This window comes from Neopsephotus bourkii, unplaced genomic scaffold (assembly GCF_033783945.1).
Source record: "Neopsephotus bourkii isolate Nb327-2 ecotype Australia unplaced genomic scaffold, CSIRO-AGI_Nbou_v1 NB_107, whole genome shotgun sequence".
Taxonomy (NCBI): domain Eukaryota; kingdom Metazoa; phylum Chordata; class Aves; order Psittaciformes; family Psittacidae; genus Neopsephotus; species Neopsephotus bourkii.
Genome location: NW_026900624.1, coordinates 8837557 through 8853791, shown reverse-complemented (window position 1 = coordinate 8853791; position 16235 = coordinate 8837557). Strand labels below are relative to the sequence as shown.

At 38.4% G+C, this 16235-nt stretch overlaps 1 protein-coding gene across 5 annotated transcripts in view; it reads right to left on the bottom strand.

The window, feature by feature from the left end:
* ITPR2 (inositol 1,4,5-trisphosphate receptor type 2) overlaps positions 1–16235 on the bottom strand; it is a 257303-nt gene that overhangs the window by 75947 nt on the left and 165121 nt on the right. For all 5 annotated transcript variants that reach the window (XM_061359821.1, XM_061359829.1, XM_061359798.1 and 2 more), the window contains 2 exons: positions 1829–1937; positions 617–804 (listed from right to left, as the gene is read on the bottom strand). In XM_061359821.1, the coding sequence (XP_061215805.1) occupies positions 617–804; positions 1829–1937 (297 nt within the window). The remainder of the gene's footprint in view (positions 1–616; positions 805–1828; positions 1938–16235) is intronic.

Here is a 16235-nt window from a genome sequence, read left to right as displayed (position 1 = left end):
TTATAGCCCTGCAGTGAGGTACAAGTTGATTATTTCGGCTCCCTTCACAGGCAATGATGAGATATGGTGAAAAGCAGGGACTGATTCATATCATCTCTCCTCTCCTACAGCATCTCTGCTGACCATATAATATGAATAAACAATCATCTTATTTGGTTAAAATTAGGTGAGAAGAATATAATTCATGAAAAAAATAGAACCTGCATTTTAAAGCAGCTATTTTCTACTGGCTGGAATATGGTCATCTCAAATGGCCAATTTTTCTCTCTTTGGAGAGTTCTATAAATGACCCTAAACTTTTCCAGAAAATAACTTGATTTTATTGCTATTATAAACTTGAAGGTATTATAATTTTTAATTTACAGAGATACAAAACAACTAGAAATAATGCTTATATGACAATGACCAGATTAAAAGAAGCACTGTGCTACACAGAAAGGGACAGTTTAAAAATTGGTTTGATATTGCATAATAACAGGTCATATTTACATTTGTATTATAGCCATGCATATTGCAGTGATAAACTTTTCACAGAATTCACAAAGATCCTTTATATTTGTCTCCAGGCTGCACACATTTAGAAATCAGTATATGAATAAGTAAATGAAATAAGTACCTGTGTTTGTGTATTTCCACCTTCAAGCAATGCAATACCAAGCAAAATGCCTTCTGAGAAAATTCTGTCATTTCTGGTGTTTACTATAACATCGATAACTAGTTCTGATGCACCTTCTTTATCCAGAAGGCACTGAATATCAAACATTGTTACCCCAGACTTATCTGAGTCTTGTCCTGAAAATCCACCTGCAAGTAAGACAAATACATACGATTCATGTTTGTTTCACAAATGCATATGAAAATGAATCTATTGGCAATAATCACTTGATTTATGCACACAGTAGCAATGTAATAAATTTGATTTTGAAATTCTCTTTCAGGAAAAATTCCCTTTGGAACAAATACGATTGTTGTGTGAAATTGCAATGTTAGGCTCTAAGAATAAGAAATAAAACAAAACCTAGAACCATTGTTCTGTCATGATATTCAGACATAAAGAACTTGCAAATTACACTGATTTGCTCACGGAACCCCTTTTTTAATTCCACTGCTGCATACACTAAACTGTGATCCATGCTCTGGGATGGATCCACTCCTAAACCTTCCGCCTCATTTCCTATGACATACAAGATTTTGGATTTCCTTCGAAACCATCCTACAGTAACTTCCCACTCTGTAACAGAATCATACCAAAAAATTAAGCTATAGGGACCTACAGAGACCATCTAAAACTTCCTGGTCACAGTAATTACTGCGGGTTTACCAGTCTTGTCCAGTAAAGCTGTAACAAGGACCAACACATTCTGCAGTCTCTTGTGGAAATCTGTTCCGTTGTCTAATCAGTACCTTTGTGAGAAGCTTCTCCTTGTATATTTTTTTTTTCACGTATCAATAAGGGATTGAGAATTAAAAAAAAAAATAATATTTTGTTTCCAGAAACAGCCACATCTTTGTTCATATGTTTAGCGCTTTGCTGAACATCTGGATGTAAATTTACTGGCAAATTAAAATAGTGTTATAAAATGGACCTCAATTGAATGATTGATTGGGGGGCATGGGGAAAGTCCCTACTTCAGTAGTGCCAAATGCACACCAGTCGCCTCAGACAAGCACATGCAACTTCGGAAAAGTCTGATACTACTTCTCTTCTAACTGGTTACAGAATTGTTTGATTAATTTACCAACTGCATCCCTGGAGCACTTCCAGTATGCTTATTAGAAAAACGATGCTGCTAATTTTGTTCTCTTCAAATGATCTGTGTTGATTTACCTCCCACTTGTGCAGTTTTGCTGTAGCTGGCAGACAGAGGCCCATTCATACCACTTCCATGTTCTCCTTTAAAGTAGCGATATAAGAGTATTTTCCTTAAAGTGTTGCCCTTTAAGAGATGGATAAAAACAGAAGAAATAAAAGTTGCAGCCAATTTCCTTTGTTTGAGAAGCAAACTGTTTAACACAGATACATAATTTATTAGGTCTTTCCGTTATAATTGGTAAGCATACAAATAGTAAAGTTGTTGAGAAAACAAACATTAATGGTCTTACCTAACAAATCTCATGGGAAGAGTTCTAAAATATTGTTGTATAAACTTTCTTTGAAGTTTATTTTAAAGTTATTGACTATATACAAAATACCTTCACTGCAATAATTCCTACTGTCTAGCTGTAAGAAGTGTATATTGAATATATTGAAACAAGTACTACAAAGAGCCAATGCTTTACAGTATATCTGTGCCCTGCCCTGCCATGGCAGTACTTTCTTCCTATTTTCTGCAGCTGAGTAGTATCACTCCCTTTTCTCTGATCTTAGATAATCCAGCTGATCATCTGAAGGAAGCCACATCACATGAAACATTAAAACAGCGATATGACATTTGATAGAATAGCTTAAAAAGCATTCTATCTCCTTGTTTCTTTACCTACAAAACCTCAACCAGTCAAAATTTGCATGCAGCTCTCTGAAAATCTTCCCTTTCATTTTGCTTATACTCTGCAACACAAGATACATTGAATTAAGAGTTGGGACCAATTACTTGGCCATTTTATTTTCCCTTCAGTCTCCTGGGAACACCTGCAGTAAGCAGCTTTACAGAGGCAGAAGGTGACACAACTGTAGGTGTATGTGTAACCTAAGATTTTATGAAGAGTACAGCAAAAGAGTAACACAGAAGGGGCAAAATCATTCATTTCACCAGCTTGGCATTAAAATGGGACTACTTTTCCTTACTTTTATTCACCTACTGGCTTTAATGAAAAACAGTTCTTGAAAACATGTGCACCAGAAGCATTTTCAGTATACCAACTCACCAGAGCCTGCACATTAGTGCAGTATGCAACTTTGCAATCAAAACATCTCTGTGACCACCACAGAAAGCAAGCAGTAAGAAAGCACGTCCCAGACACACCTCAGGAAGCACTACTTGCACTCCCACTTCTCTGTTAACTTAGCAGTATTTCCAAGAGCAACCACATGCCCCAGCGGAGCTTCATTGCTTTACGGACCTCAGAAACAATGGGCTTGTCCATCTCAAACAAATGCCAGAATGCAGTATGTGTAGCCTGACAACACAAAACTGCCGTTTTTTCCTAGTTCTCACTTTTTGATGTTTCAATTTAGTAATAGCCTATACAGAGTTCTTTCAAACAGCCAAGAAAAGTACAAGGCCTATTGCAAAATATCAAAGCTATAAATACAATGCAAGAAATATAAAAAGCACCACTTACACATCTGCAGTGCCAGAGAATTTATTAGACAGGTTTTCCAGGTGAGCTTAAGCCAGAGCTCTCTGCACTACAGAGGAAGACAAAGAACCAGAAGTCTCTGACAACCTCATGTGGAAACAGATTCCTCCCCAGCCTAGTTTATGATGGGGTTTAAACCTCCATGAATGGACAAGGTATGCTAACCACTCTCATAGGAGATTTCAAGATGGCTAAGAACACCAGCTCCTCCTGTTCAATATCCTGTCTCTAGCTGTGACCAATCTCCAGTGCCTTAGAGGAAAGTAAACCTCATTTTCCTCATCTCCTGAAGAAGACAAACTCACTATCGAAAAGGTTCCCGCCAGACCTGATAAGCACAAACTGAGAACCAGGATAATGTCTTTTTTCAAACTCGCTCAGGCATATACATCACAGTCATAAAACCGTATCACACAAATAGAATCATAGCACAGAAACACTTCCTAACATCAGCCTAGGACCCAATGCAGAATGGGCACTGCACTGAGACAAGATCTTTTAATCAGAAAGGCTGGCATTTGCCACACCACTTGATTAACCCCTCAGCTTGAGGGAACATCCTCTACCAGCAATCTATGCAGTCTGTTGATGACTAACAGAGTGCCATGGTAAATTATATAAACAGTCACTGTGCAGTCATGGGAAGAAACACCACAAGCCATCTATCTATAGTTAAGAATAACAACCATGATCACAAGCTTTATTATTCAATCAAACCAGTCTTTATTTTATCAGGAAGAATGTTTAAGACCATGAAATAGCATTTGACCAATAAACTTAATGATTTAGCACTTGAGTCCTACTGCCTGAAAGCAAGCAACTGTTAGCACTTCTCAGATCTTCTTCATGCATTTTACCTTCAAAGACAACAGCAGGAGCAGCAAAACAAAAGGTTGTGGAAAGGGGAATTCTGCTCCACTCATGTCCAAACTAAGGCAAGGACTTCACTTTTTGTCCTGAAGGAGCAAGTCTTAATTATTAGGATTCTTCCTCTCTCCCACTTTTTCTCTCAACCTCCCATGAATCCAGACAAGACATAGAGTTCTCAGAAGCCAGAGTCAAATGTTGAGAACACCCATGTTTGAAAAGCAGAAACGTGCTGGAAACTCTGCTTTGCCCAACAGCCATGCCAAAAACATAGCCTCAGACTCAGCCCACATAGTCACAGGCTCAGGATTTTATCCCCTCTGTGATGACCTTGGGCAGCCAGATGACTTCCCCAAAATTTGTGAAATCGGCTGCCACTACAAAACGCAGAAGAGCCCACCTGTATGAACCAGAGCTGAGAAATGTGCAAATGTTCATGCAATGTTCCAGATACACCTGGCAGCTCTAGCATGTAACTGTGTGAGGCACCATGCTAGAAAATGCTGGAAAGACCCTGCTTCCAGAAAAAAGTGCTGATCCTACTGGCATAGGCGTCTGGGTATGCCTTTATGGGAATGCCAAAAAATAGAGCCAGGAACAGCCCCATCACGCGGACAAGACAAACTGCTGCCAGCATGAGACAGCTATGCCATTGATGTCCTTGTAAACAGTTTCCTAACTTAGTATAGCCACAAAATTAATACTGGCCAAAAGCAAATGATCACAGCAGTAGCATGAATAAGCAGTTCACAGCAACTGACACTTGTGCTACTAAAGCAGAGACCAAAATTAAAAGCAACTAGGCAGCACAGCGCTGTCTTCCCTGACCAGGTTCCTACATGTGCAACAAGTCCCGACCTTCCAAGCTGGATCTCTCTCTTGCTGGCTACAATACACTTTCTTTTTTACCTCTTATTAGGGTATGGAAGTAGCATGTAAACATCACTCAGCTGACTGCAATCCTTCTATAATGGCTAGAACATTGTATAGCTTTGAAAAAAACCACAATGAAACATAACAGTCTTATTGTTACCCATGAATACCACTGCATTGTTTCTAACAAAGCTAGGATAAAGACAGGGGACACAAGAAAGGAACAACTGGTTACTGTTGTTGCAGTTTTAAATAGCTGGGGATTGACAGACAAAAGTTTCCAATAGGGAAAAATTATTCCAATAGGAACATGTAGACACAAACAAATTACGTTTTCTCAGTCAGTATTTCATTATACTAATTGGTCTTTAAATTTGATTTAAATGTCTTAATACAATGGTTTATTCACTTTCCTTCTCCAAGCCTGCAAAAGGCTCATTCCACATAAGGATGGGGTGTTCTGCATACGGAAGCAGAAGCAGAGAAAGAGATATGTAAGGCTTATTGTGGATACCTGCATCAGCACCAGCTTGCTGTATAACACTGCCAAAAAAATATTTGTCCTGTACTTGCACACTTCTTAAGGAATTTGAATAGTATTTCTGATGTTTAGAAGGCTGAATTATATGTTCTGGTCATCTCTTCTGGTTTTCACTCTACATTAAAATAATGTAGTGGAAATGCTCAGATTATCAGTGATAACACAGAAAAGGCAGCCATGTCCAACAAATATTCCTGTGATACAGTGGATGATGTTGTGAGTATATTTCAGCATTAATCCAGGAGCACTCAAAATTAGGCATGTTACATCTTCAGATCTGAATAACTTGAAGCCAAGTACGAAAAGGAGCTGCCTTGGATCCTACTAATTCAGGTTTTCAGAAAGTCTGTAACAGGTAGAAAATCCCAGAGAACTGAGGAAATCTAACATGCAACAATGCTCTTGAAAAAGTATACAGGAGTACTTTTCATACTTTTTACTGGTATCAAACCCACTGCAGTCAGTTTGATAGCAATTCAGAGGAAAAAAACACAACCAAACAAAAAAAATGGCTGATTTTGAGTTCCATTAACAAAAATAAAAGGAAGCTACTATAAACTGACAGCAGTTATAGTCCTGACATCATGTTGTAATAATTGCCTCATTACGGGCTTAAGAAAGACAGACCTTCTCAAACTTCTGAAGACCATGTTCTGGGTTTGCTAGTAGTGAAAATATCACTCTGGTAAAGCTTGATAAACTGGTGGTGTTACACAACAGCATAAGGCAAAATTTTGCATTAAGTAACCACACAAGGATAGTTATCAAATGGCTTAACAGCTAAAGTAAATGACAGAATTCAATGTGCAATTTAAAGCAAGAAATCGTAAATGAGTGTATGGGCTTCTAATGCATAACCTCATTGAGTATTTATTGTCTGATTTTTTTCCTTTTAAATAAAAAAGAATGCAGAAAATAATTATTACTGGCATTCAGAAAAGACACACAAAAAAGGGGATAAGATCAAGTCACCAATAACAGTTTAGTGTAGCTATAAATGTAATAACAACAAAATGCGGAACACCAGAAAATGGAGGACTCAGTTCAAGGAGGCCATGTCTCTGGGGAAGACTAGAAGGTCTTGGAGAAAAATCGGTGGAACAACAATTCCCAAAATCACACATTACGGAAAGGGTAACGAGCTATTATGTAGGATTCCTGAGCCTATCTTACTTCTCCACATGCAGGGCCATGTTACTGTAGGAATGCTGTATCATAGGTTGGTGTCCACAATCCAAGAATGCTGACAAAGTGGATTAGGTTTGGAGAAGCTCCACAAGAATGATCAGAGAATAAAACATGCCTTCTCATCAGAAATTCAGTTTTCAATCTACTGAGCTAATCAGTCTAAACATGAACTACATTAACTCTTTCTGACTATCTACATGAGAAATCTGATAATAGATGACTTCAGTCTACAAGATAAAGGTGTAAGACACACTGGTGAGAAGCTGAAGAAAATTCAGCTAGAAAAGAGGCAGAGGCAGAGGCAGCTGGGTTATTCAGTTTGTGGGTTATGAATTTTATTTTTATGTAAAAGTAATGGCATTTAGCTATTGGAACAGCTTAAGAAGAGGTGTGATAGTCTCTATTGCTGGCAGTTACTAAATCACGACTAGGTGGCTTCTCAGACAGAAGCTATTTGAAGATCTTGTGGTCTACATTAGGAGAACAAGCTGGGTGACAAAAATACATCATCTCACATAATCTATGAAGACATCATGCCACCTTTTCCTGTGCTAAATAGAGATGAGGTTAGAAACCTGGCTTTCTATGAAGGCTGTTTAAAAACCACCTACTTCTACAAGTTTCTTCTCATAAATTATAAATTAAATTTCTATCCTGCTTGATCTGAGTGCTTCAGGATGATTTTTTTGTTGTTGTTGCTTTTCACCCGTTTTCAAAATATTTTTGTTCCCTTATTTCCCTTGGAGAGAAAACATGGCAGGAGAAGTTTTGTGCAAGTGGTTTCTTTGAAGTTTCCATGCATGGAAGTCTTACAACCTTTTAAATCATGATTCACCCTGCTCTTGAAATGTAAGAAGGCACAGGCATCTTCTCACTCTAAAGCGATTCTTGATACAAGGAAGAAATTATTTACTGTGAGGGTGCTGAGGCACTGGTACAGGCTGCCCAAGGAAGTTGTGAATGCTCCATTCCTGGAAGTGATCAAGGCCAGGCTGCATGGGGCTTTGAGGAACCTGGTCTAGTAGAAGGTGTGCCTGCCCATGGCAGGGGGTTGGAACTAGATAATCATGAGATCCTTCCCAATCCTAACCATTCTATGATTCATCTCCAAAATGGATCAATTGAGGCACACGGCTACCAAGTGCATGGTGTTCCATGGGCACAAGCTTGGAAGAAAGCTCCAGAGTCTTGACTCCCACTGTGTTCACAAAGTGGAATATTTCTGTCTTCTTGATGTCAGCAACTTCCAGAGGGCTTGTGAGTTGGGAGAGGTTGGCTGTTCAGGGCATTGTTTTGTTTGGTTGGTTTTATAGAGGGTGAGCATTTCCCTGGTTCTGGTCTTTTTTCAACAAGATGTTTTCATAGCCAACTGATACTTGAATCTGATATATTTTCACACTCAAAAAATAAAAATGACACTCAGCAGCAGAGTTGAGAGAATAAACACTGGGGCATTTATTCAGGGAAAAATCACTTTTAAATATGATGTTGGGTCCAGCTGGTGGCCAGCTCTGCTTCCTCGAAAATCAAAGGGACATTTGCCAGCAACTTAAGTAGGAGGAGCAGCAGACACATACTTTGCTGGGCAGAAGTTTTTATAAAATGTTAAAAAGAAAAAACCCAAAATATGCACCAGACTTCATGACACAGTTCTCCTAGGAGAGAAGAACTGGCCACCCACACCTCTCAGCTGTCTCTCATTAGGCAGAGACACCCCACATTTTAAATGTGCCATTGTTCAATCCTACACAAATCTGGTTTTAATCCTACTTGTCTTAATACAAATTGCCTACATCACAAATGCTTACTGATAAACCTCAGGTTCTAAGCAGTGCAGAGATTCATTAACACATTCAGATAAAGAACTACGATTCTTCTCTAAAACCAAACTGCAGTGGTTCTAAAAAGTAACTCTTTTTTAGCAGCCCTTTAACTCTTCTTTCCTTTGCAGATCCAGCTTCCATAGAAAGCTGGAATTTTAACTGCCAAATATTGTAAAACAAATGCTGTTGCCAGTCTACTTTGAATATGAGTAGTGAAAAGAATACTGGACACACTGCAAGAAAACCAGGTTTTGCCTGGTAACTGTCCAATTCTGCACCCTGAAAAAAAACACCTTAGAAAAAGTGTCATATTAAAAGATTTCTTTTTTTCTTTGGCAGTATCTCTAAAATGTGTCTCCACTATGAATACAGCAGGAGTGGAAAATCTGTTTTGATTAGGGAAAACTTCAGCATTGAGGCATTCAGGCTTACACTGGGAAGAAAGCATTTTAAAAATACAGTTTGATTTTGCATATTATAAAATTTTACTATTAGCCCAGAAAATATCACTAGGTGTCAAGTGTCCTCTTCCTCCCCACACCTCCAATATAAGATCTCTACATACATACATATATATATATATGTATATAGATACACATTTGTACATACAGAGTAGGTCTTTGTGTGGGAAAAGATTATTGTTAATACTGTCACTTGTCTCATTGCTTGTTTGGTTACACAGTTTCCATCTGTATTCATAAATTGTGCACTTATAAAACAGATCATGTTTTGTTGTAATTTTTCCTTTGCAGCTTTCTGTAGTACAAGACACAGCATTGAGACACACAATAACCCAAGTTCTCCACCACTGAAAGAAAACAATGTAAGATTTGATCCCGATTATTCAGAAGCCTTTATGACTGAACCATCAATATCATTCTGAAGAAAAAGACCAGATCTGAAAAGCATGATTTTCAAAGACTAAAACTATCTAACTCTTATGCTGCAGGGGGTAGACTTTCAAAGTGATGCACAGAGAATTATGCACACAAATCCTATTATTTGTTAACAGGATTTCTGTGTGGAACTCCCCATGGTCTGCAAGAAAAAATTACCCCTAAAGTGTCCTAATGTGAATATTTACCAAAACAGACACTTAATTTCCAGATGCATACTTACGAGCTCTACTGTGCTTTGACATTTTAAGAGCAATTTGAAACAGGTAGCTAGGGAAAAATATCAGAAGAGTGGCAAAATAGTATTTTCATTACATTATTCTATTTCACCATGTTCCTATTATGTTGAACTCCAAAGCCAAAGCATTACAGATGCCTGATTTACTAGATAAGGGATGTACTGCAGACATAACTGCATGTCCTATTTTAAATTAGGTATGCCAGGATCTTTACTTGTTGGCTCAGGATTTTCAGAGCTGCTCAGGAGGCACTTTTGTACTTCCATTTTCACCTGCTCATTTTTACCCACCATGAGCTTCACCTATTTCTTGATTTTATCCTTGTCTACTAGTAAAGATTGATATAAAACTTCAGATATTCAGAATTTTGTTTAAGGCATTCCAGATATTCCTGACACCGCTTACCTTTGAAGGAACCTATGCATTTTCTAAACCAGGTTATCAGGGTTATTTTGTAATTCAGGTTACCAGACCTTTGGAAATTTTTCAATGGATTTCACATGAGTTCTAGTTGTATCAATACCAAATGAGCACTTCACGGTTTGGGGCTTTACTGTGGAAAGTGTGACCTGTGCCACTTTCTCCAATACATACAAGTATTCCCAGTTAATTTTACTCAGCTAGAAATGCTCTGTATGTCTATATTATTAAAAAAACCCCAACAAATACAAACAAATCATAGTGATAGTAAAAGAAACGAATTCTCAGCATCTACTACCTTGCAAAATAATTCTGGGGACATGTCTTGTCTCAAAACAACACCAAGAACTCATCAAACCAACCATTTTTCCTCTAATGCCACTCATTCCTGCCCAAACACCACTATATTCAGTGCATGTAACTGCCAACTTCTGTCCTCCCATGATTTACAGATGTGCTTTTGACAATGACCAGCAACCCTATCTACACTGACCCAAGAGCTAGCCTGACAAAAATGACCAATACACACAACTGATGCTTCTGAGAAAAGCCCCTTGCATTCTTACATGAAAACACATACTGAATTATTGCTCATTTATTGGACTTCATGCATTGAGGAGAAAATCAAGTGTGTTGCATATGTATGTGTCCACCTCCAAGTATACTTGCATTTTTAGATGTCTGAAGACTGTACAAAATCAGCCCTTAAATGGCTTAAAATGAAAGATCTGAATTTACTTTAAATTCTTGAAAGGCCAACATGCGAGTTTGAATTCTTACAGTCTAACACAGACTGTGGCTACTGCAAAGAAAAACAGCTGGTCAAAACATATTTAAGCAGATCCTTTATATGCAGCAAAACAAAAATAGATAAGGGAAGCCAACCCTGCGGCAGATCAGGACAGCAGCATAAACTACCAGTGTTACTCACTGGTATATGGAAACAGTCTTTGCATCTACCTTGCTGGAAAATGAGCACACATCAGCTCAAAAGAATAGTCTGGATAGGATCAAGGTACAGCATGGTATGTCCTAAATGCTAACTGCAGTGACAGGCAGGCTCTCCCCTTGCTCTATGCTGCACAGCATGACAAAGAAAACAAAGCATCTTCCTCCATTTCTAAGCAGACGAGAATAATTCCCACCTACTACTACACTGACTGCACTATCTAAGAAATTAGGAGGAATTTCAAAGTAACAGAAAAGTAGAGACAAGTTAGAAAATACCACAAATCCAACACTTTATTAGCTATTTATTTTGATAAGGATAACTTGAAAATATGTATAATTCCTTGCTTTTTTTAAAAAGCAGTAGTTCAAATAATTTTCAATTAAATTTAATCGGGAATTTTCCATTAATACCAACTTTCCAATTGTATTATCTTTCTCAGGATAGCTGGCACTTTAAGTTCAGCACCTAGAGTGACGTGCTTGTATGAAAATTCCAGCTCACATCAAAAATAAAAATCCAAAACAAACCCCACACACCCCCTTAACATAATTTCTAATGCTCCTGGTCTTGGAAATGTGACATCTGTGTGGCCAGAACCAGAAGGCCAGAAAAAAGAACAAGAAAAAAAAACCCTAAAATATGTTGTTGTGGTTTTGATCATTAAGAAACCAAGCCAAAGCAGTTTCATCATTTTAAGGAGGCTGAGTCATGACTTTGATTGCCAGAGGTGGTAAATACCAAGTAAAGACTTAGCAACCTCCTCCAACAGATTTGTTGATACTGTGTGCTAAGAGAAGCTCAGATCCTTGCTACTGACTCTCAGCGAGGACATAGCTGCTGACACATGGCTATTAACGCAAACCACCACATCTCCTCTTCCTCTAAACGGCAAATAAGCACATCCACTGCCAGAAATGGAACCCAAGTAACTAGGAATTAACGGCGATCCAGGGTTATGAGGTAAAGCTACACTAAAAGGAAAGGACCCTTCGGTTAAGCATGAGAGATGGGTAATTTTACAACTCAAAGTTACTTAAGATCTGAGCTCCACTTCTGCTCCAGCACGTTGAGTTTGGCTGTATGAAAACTAAGCGCTGAATTCCTCTGGAGGCTGGAGGAAAGTTGCCTGGCAGATTTATTCCCCAGGAATAAGGAACCAGGTCTTGGTTCAGACCGTAGGTTAGGCCAACTAATGTCATTAATAAGTGAGCAGGCTAATCACTTATCTAGGGTCATTCAGGGTATATCCTGACTTTTACCTACTGATTCACAAAACTGCAGTGACTTGGTGTTGGGAGCTGGTCCTTCCTGGCATATCTGAAGTTTTAATAATAGAGCACCTCTTCCAAATGACAGATATTCTGATTTTTCAAGGCATCTTCTGATTTTCAAGGTACCTTTTACTAGGAAAAAGACTCCCTGTTTTCAAAGCAGTTCTCAATCGCTCCTTTTAAATTAGAGGCAAATATCAGCTTTCTACTCTTGGAATCTAAGATTTCATCAGTTCAAACAAATCAACCTAATAACATCCTCTGAAGAGTGCCACGGAAATTATTCTGACTTTGCGTAAGTCTGCAGCAGAAGTTTCATAAACCGTTTCTATTAGCCAAAGTTGCCGAATGAAACTGAAACGTTGTTAAGAGAGTAACACTTTGGTTTTAATAACTTTCAGAGGTATATTAGCTGTCATGCCAGAGTTCAATAGCTCCTTAGCTGTCTTATTTTAGGAGCAACAGCAATTTCTAAATGCTAAGTTTCACAAAATCAGGAAAAAGTTCTCTTCTAGGTTGAACAGGAAAAAAAAAAATAAAAAAGAACAACACAAACTGAAGCCACTCTAGAACTGGTTGGAAAAAAATGACCAAAATTTGCTTGAAATTAAATTAGCTATTCAAAAGTAGAGACAAGGGGGAGACGAAGACACATTATCATGAGGCTGTCTCAGCTTTTCAAATTCCCACTGCTAAAAGACAGATTCATGTTTATATAAAAAACAATATGCAAGCTGTTCACCCAGAATATTAAATTGCTCCTTTATACTTAATATTTGCTAAAATTGCAGAGTTATTTATGTTACAGATAAGATTGCTGCACATGTGCAGTGGCTTTTTCATCTTAATATATTTTAGTATACGTTTATTATGAAGCCATTGCCATTATAATGCCTGGATTTCTACTGCTTCCAAGGAGAAATACATTATCATTGGAATGTTCCTACATGCACAGCATGTAGCTATGGAAATACAATGTCATATGCTTCTTTAGAGCTGTTAAGTACAGCATAGATTGACGGTGAGCCTGCAAAAAACGTGCTCTGGAGGTCCTCAAACTGACTTGCAATTTTTTCTACTGTGTTTCAAGAGTACTGATATCCCCGCTAATGACATCTCTCTGATAAATGCCATGCAACATCCCAGCATTAGGGCTCAATGGCATTATGAAAACCCAGATGAACTTTACAGTTTCAGTAACTAAAAATTGGACTGCATATGCATGGCAGCCAGACAGTGGTTTGAATGAATACAAAACAAAACCCATCAACACTCTTAGGGGCTACATAATTCACAGCTCAGGGTATTCTGATTATTAGGAAAATCCTCTGTTCTGAATGCAGCACTGCTGCTTCATTTAGTTAGCCTGTATCTGTGAAAATCATCTTAAAAGGCTGAGTAGGGTGAGAAAAAGTATAGATGAAGTTAGCCCCCTAAATTAGGTCAATGGCAGAATTTCATCTGAAGCTCTGCATTTACTACAGGTTGGCACCTCCTAGAAGGCTCAGAGAAGTGCTGGGAGCACACAAAAGTGTGGAAAACATGTGGTATTAAAGACTGAGATTGCTCACCTTGGAAAAGAGATGAAAAGATGTGACAGCAGTATAAAAAAGTATGGATGGCGAGAAGATGGGAGAGTCAGGAATTTCTGTTTCCTCTCCCACCCAAGGGACCTTCAAATGAATGTAAAGATGATCAGTGAAGAAGTGATAAAGAAATACTTGTTAAACCACACATAATTAGATAGCAGAACCCATTACCATGGAAAATCACTGAGACCAAGAATTCAGCAAGACTCAGAGAGGATTTGGGCATTTCTATGGAAAACAAGCAAAACCAGTTACAACAGCAAATGTTAAAAAAATTACTATGGGGAAAAAAGACAAAAACCTCAGTCTTTAGAGGCCACAGATTTGTGATCTTACTGTTAAGGATTATCCCAAGACTTCAGGAAGAATAAAAAACTTCAACTCTGCCTACAGTGGAGACTCTTAGACCTTCTGAAGCATCTGATGATGGCCACACAGAGAGACAGCACTCTTAATAGTCTGCTCAGACCCGCTTTGGCAATCTGCATGTGTTTAAGAGAGACATGAAGTGTACCAAGTCTATTTGTATTGGATAAAAATCTAGTGCAGTGAAATGTACATTCAAGAGAAAAACTGTTTTTATGAAATCTCTGATGTGGAGACACCCAGAGCAGAGCACTACAGTAATCCAAAACATCAGCTGGAACTCTACGTTCAAAAGGCAAAAAAAGCAGAATTGCCATGACAAGAAAGTACACATTACCAAACTCTTAACATGAAAACAGTCTGCATTTCATTTATCTGTCTTCATCTTTGCTTAACAAAATACCACTGGCTTATATAAAAATGATGTCAGGTAGAAACACTTTTGATTTTGAACAAAAGGCAACTTCTTAGAGAGAAGCTGTAGGCTCCCTTCTTCAGTGAGACATTCTGCTGGTGTTGACCTGGGTGCCCATACTCACTCAGCCAACTCTCCAAACTTGGCTTTCTGCCTCCCACAGATGAATTTTCTGTTCTTGCACTAACAAAGTCCAAAATGCCTCATCCTCTAACACACTAAAGAATGAATTTGCATGGCAGGGACAGCCACAGCATCAGACTTCTTAGTTCTGATGACAGGCTATGAACAGCAGATCCCTCATTTAGCCCTAAATAACACTGCCCAGAATGTCACCATTATTTAGTTCCTTTAATTAATTACAACTTTGCAATGACTTTGTTATATAAAATGGTTTCCTACACATATTAAGTGCCTTTCTGTCTCCCTGTGAGCCCACTTTAAGATTAAATGGCTTTTTGACTGCTAAGGATTCAGTGTCACACAGATGCCTACCTAGTTCATATTCTTCTCTACCCTAAAATTCACTGTAAGTAGGAACAAGTATTAGTATTCTAGCTGTGGCGCCCAGAGCTGCCAAGACTTGGCCAAAAGCTTGACAGATTTATATAGTGCAGAAGGGATGATCTAGAAGACCAGGACAGCATCTGGATTTTGTCTCTCCTGCTTTGCTGTCTTCCATCTTTTTTCTTCCTTCTTGTCCTCTCTGAATTTGCCTTTTTCCTCCCTGTCCCCTGGCTGTACCAATGACACACTATAATACTTATAACACTTGATTTGTAGCTTCTCCCCCTCAGTAATCATGCCTCATTGTTTGGTAAAACAGCCCTGGAAGAGACTGGAAAAGGGCAAGTGAGCATTTGGGAAAGAAGCATCTGATTAAAAGTTGAGCCTGTTCTCCTCCACACTCGAACCACTAACCTGAACACTCAAAAGAAACACACCTGATGATTCACTATAGCAAAAGCATTGGAACTCACAGAACACAAGAAGATGAAGCAAAATTATGTCAAAAAATGGACAAGCTTAAGATGAAGAAGGATGGCAGAGGAAAAAAGTTCCAAACACATCATTCCATTTTGCAGAGAATTTTCCTCAGGCTTGGGTGTATGCAGATAAGTACCTCAGAGAACAGCAAAAAAAATAAAAATCATTATAGATCAGAACAGAAACAATCTTCAATGAATATGTACTCTGCCAATCAACAAGAAGATGAGGAAGGAGGATATTCTTCAGAGTCTAATCCTGGTGCAACTTCAAACACAAGAGAAGTCAAAGGGAGCTGAGCATGCTCAGTACCTGACTGAGGACCTAAATGAAATCATGCTGTTGTAAACTTCACATTAGGATGATTCTCTAGTGGTAAAGTAGAAACATTAATTTGCAATTTCCTTGCTGCAAAGCCCTTAATATTTTCAGCACAAGAGTTAAGTTTAATTTGAATAGGTCTGGGCAACAGATATGTTTACAGTGGAAAGGGCTTTTTCTATTGCTT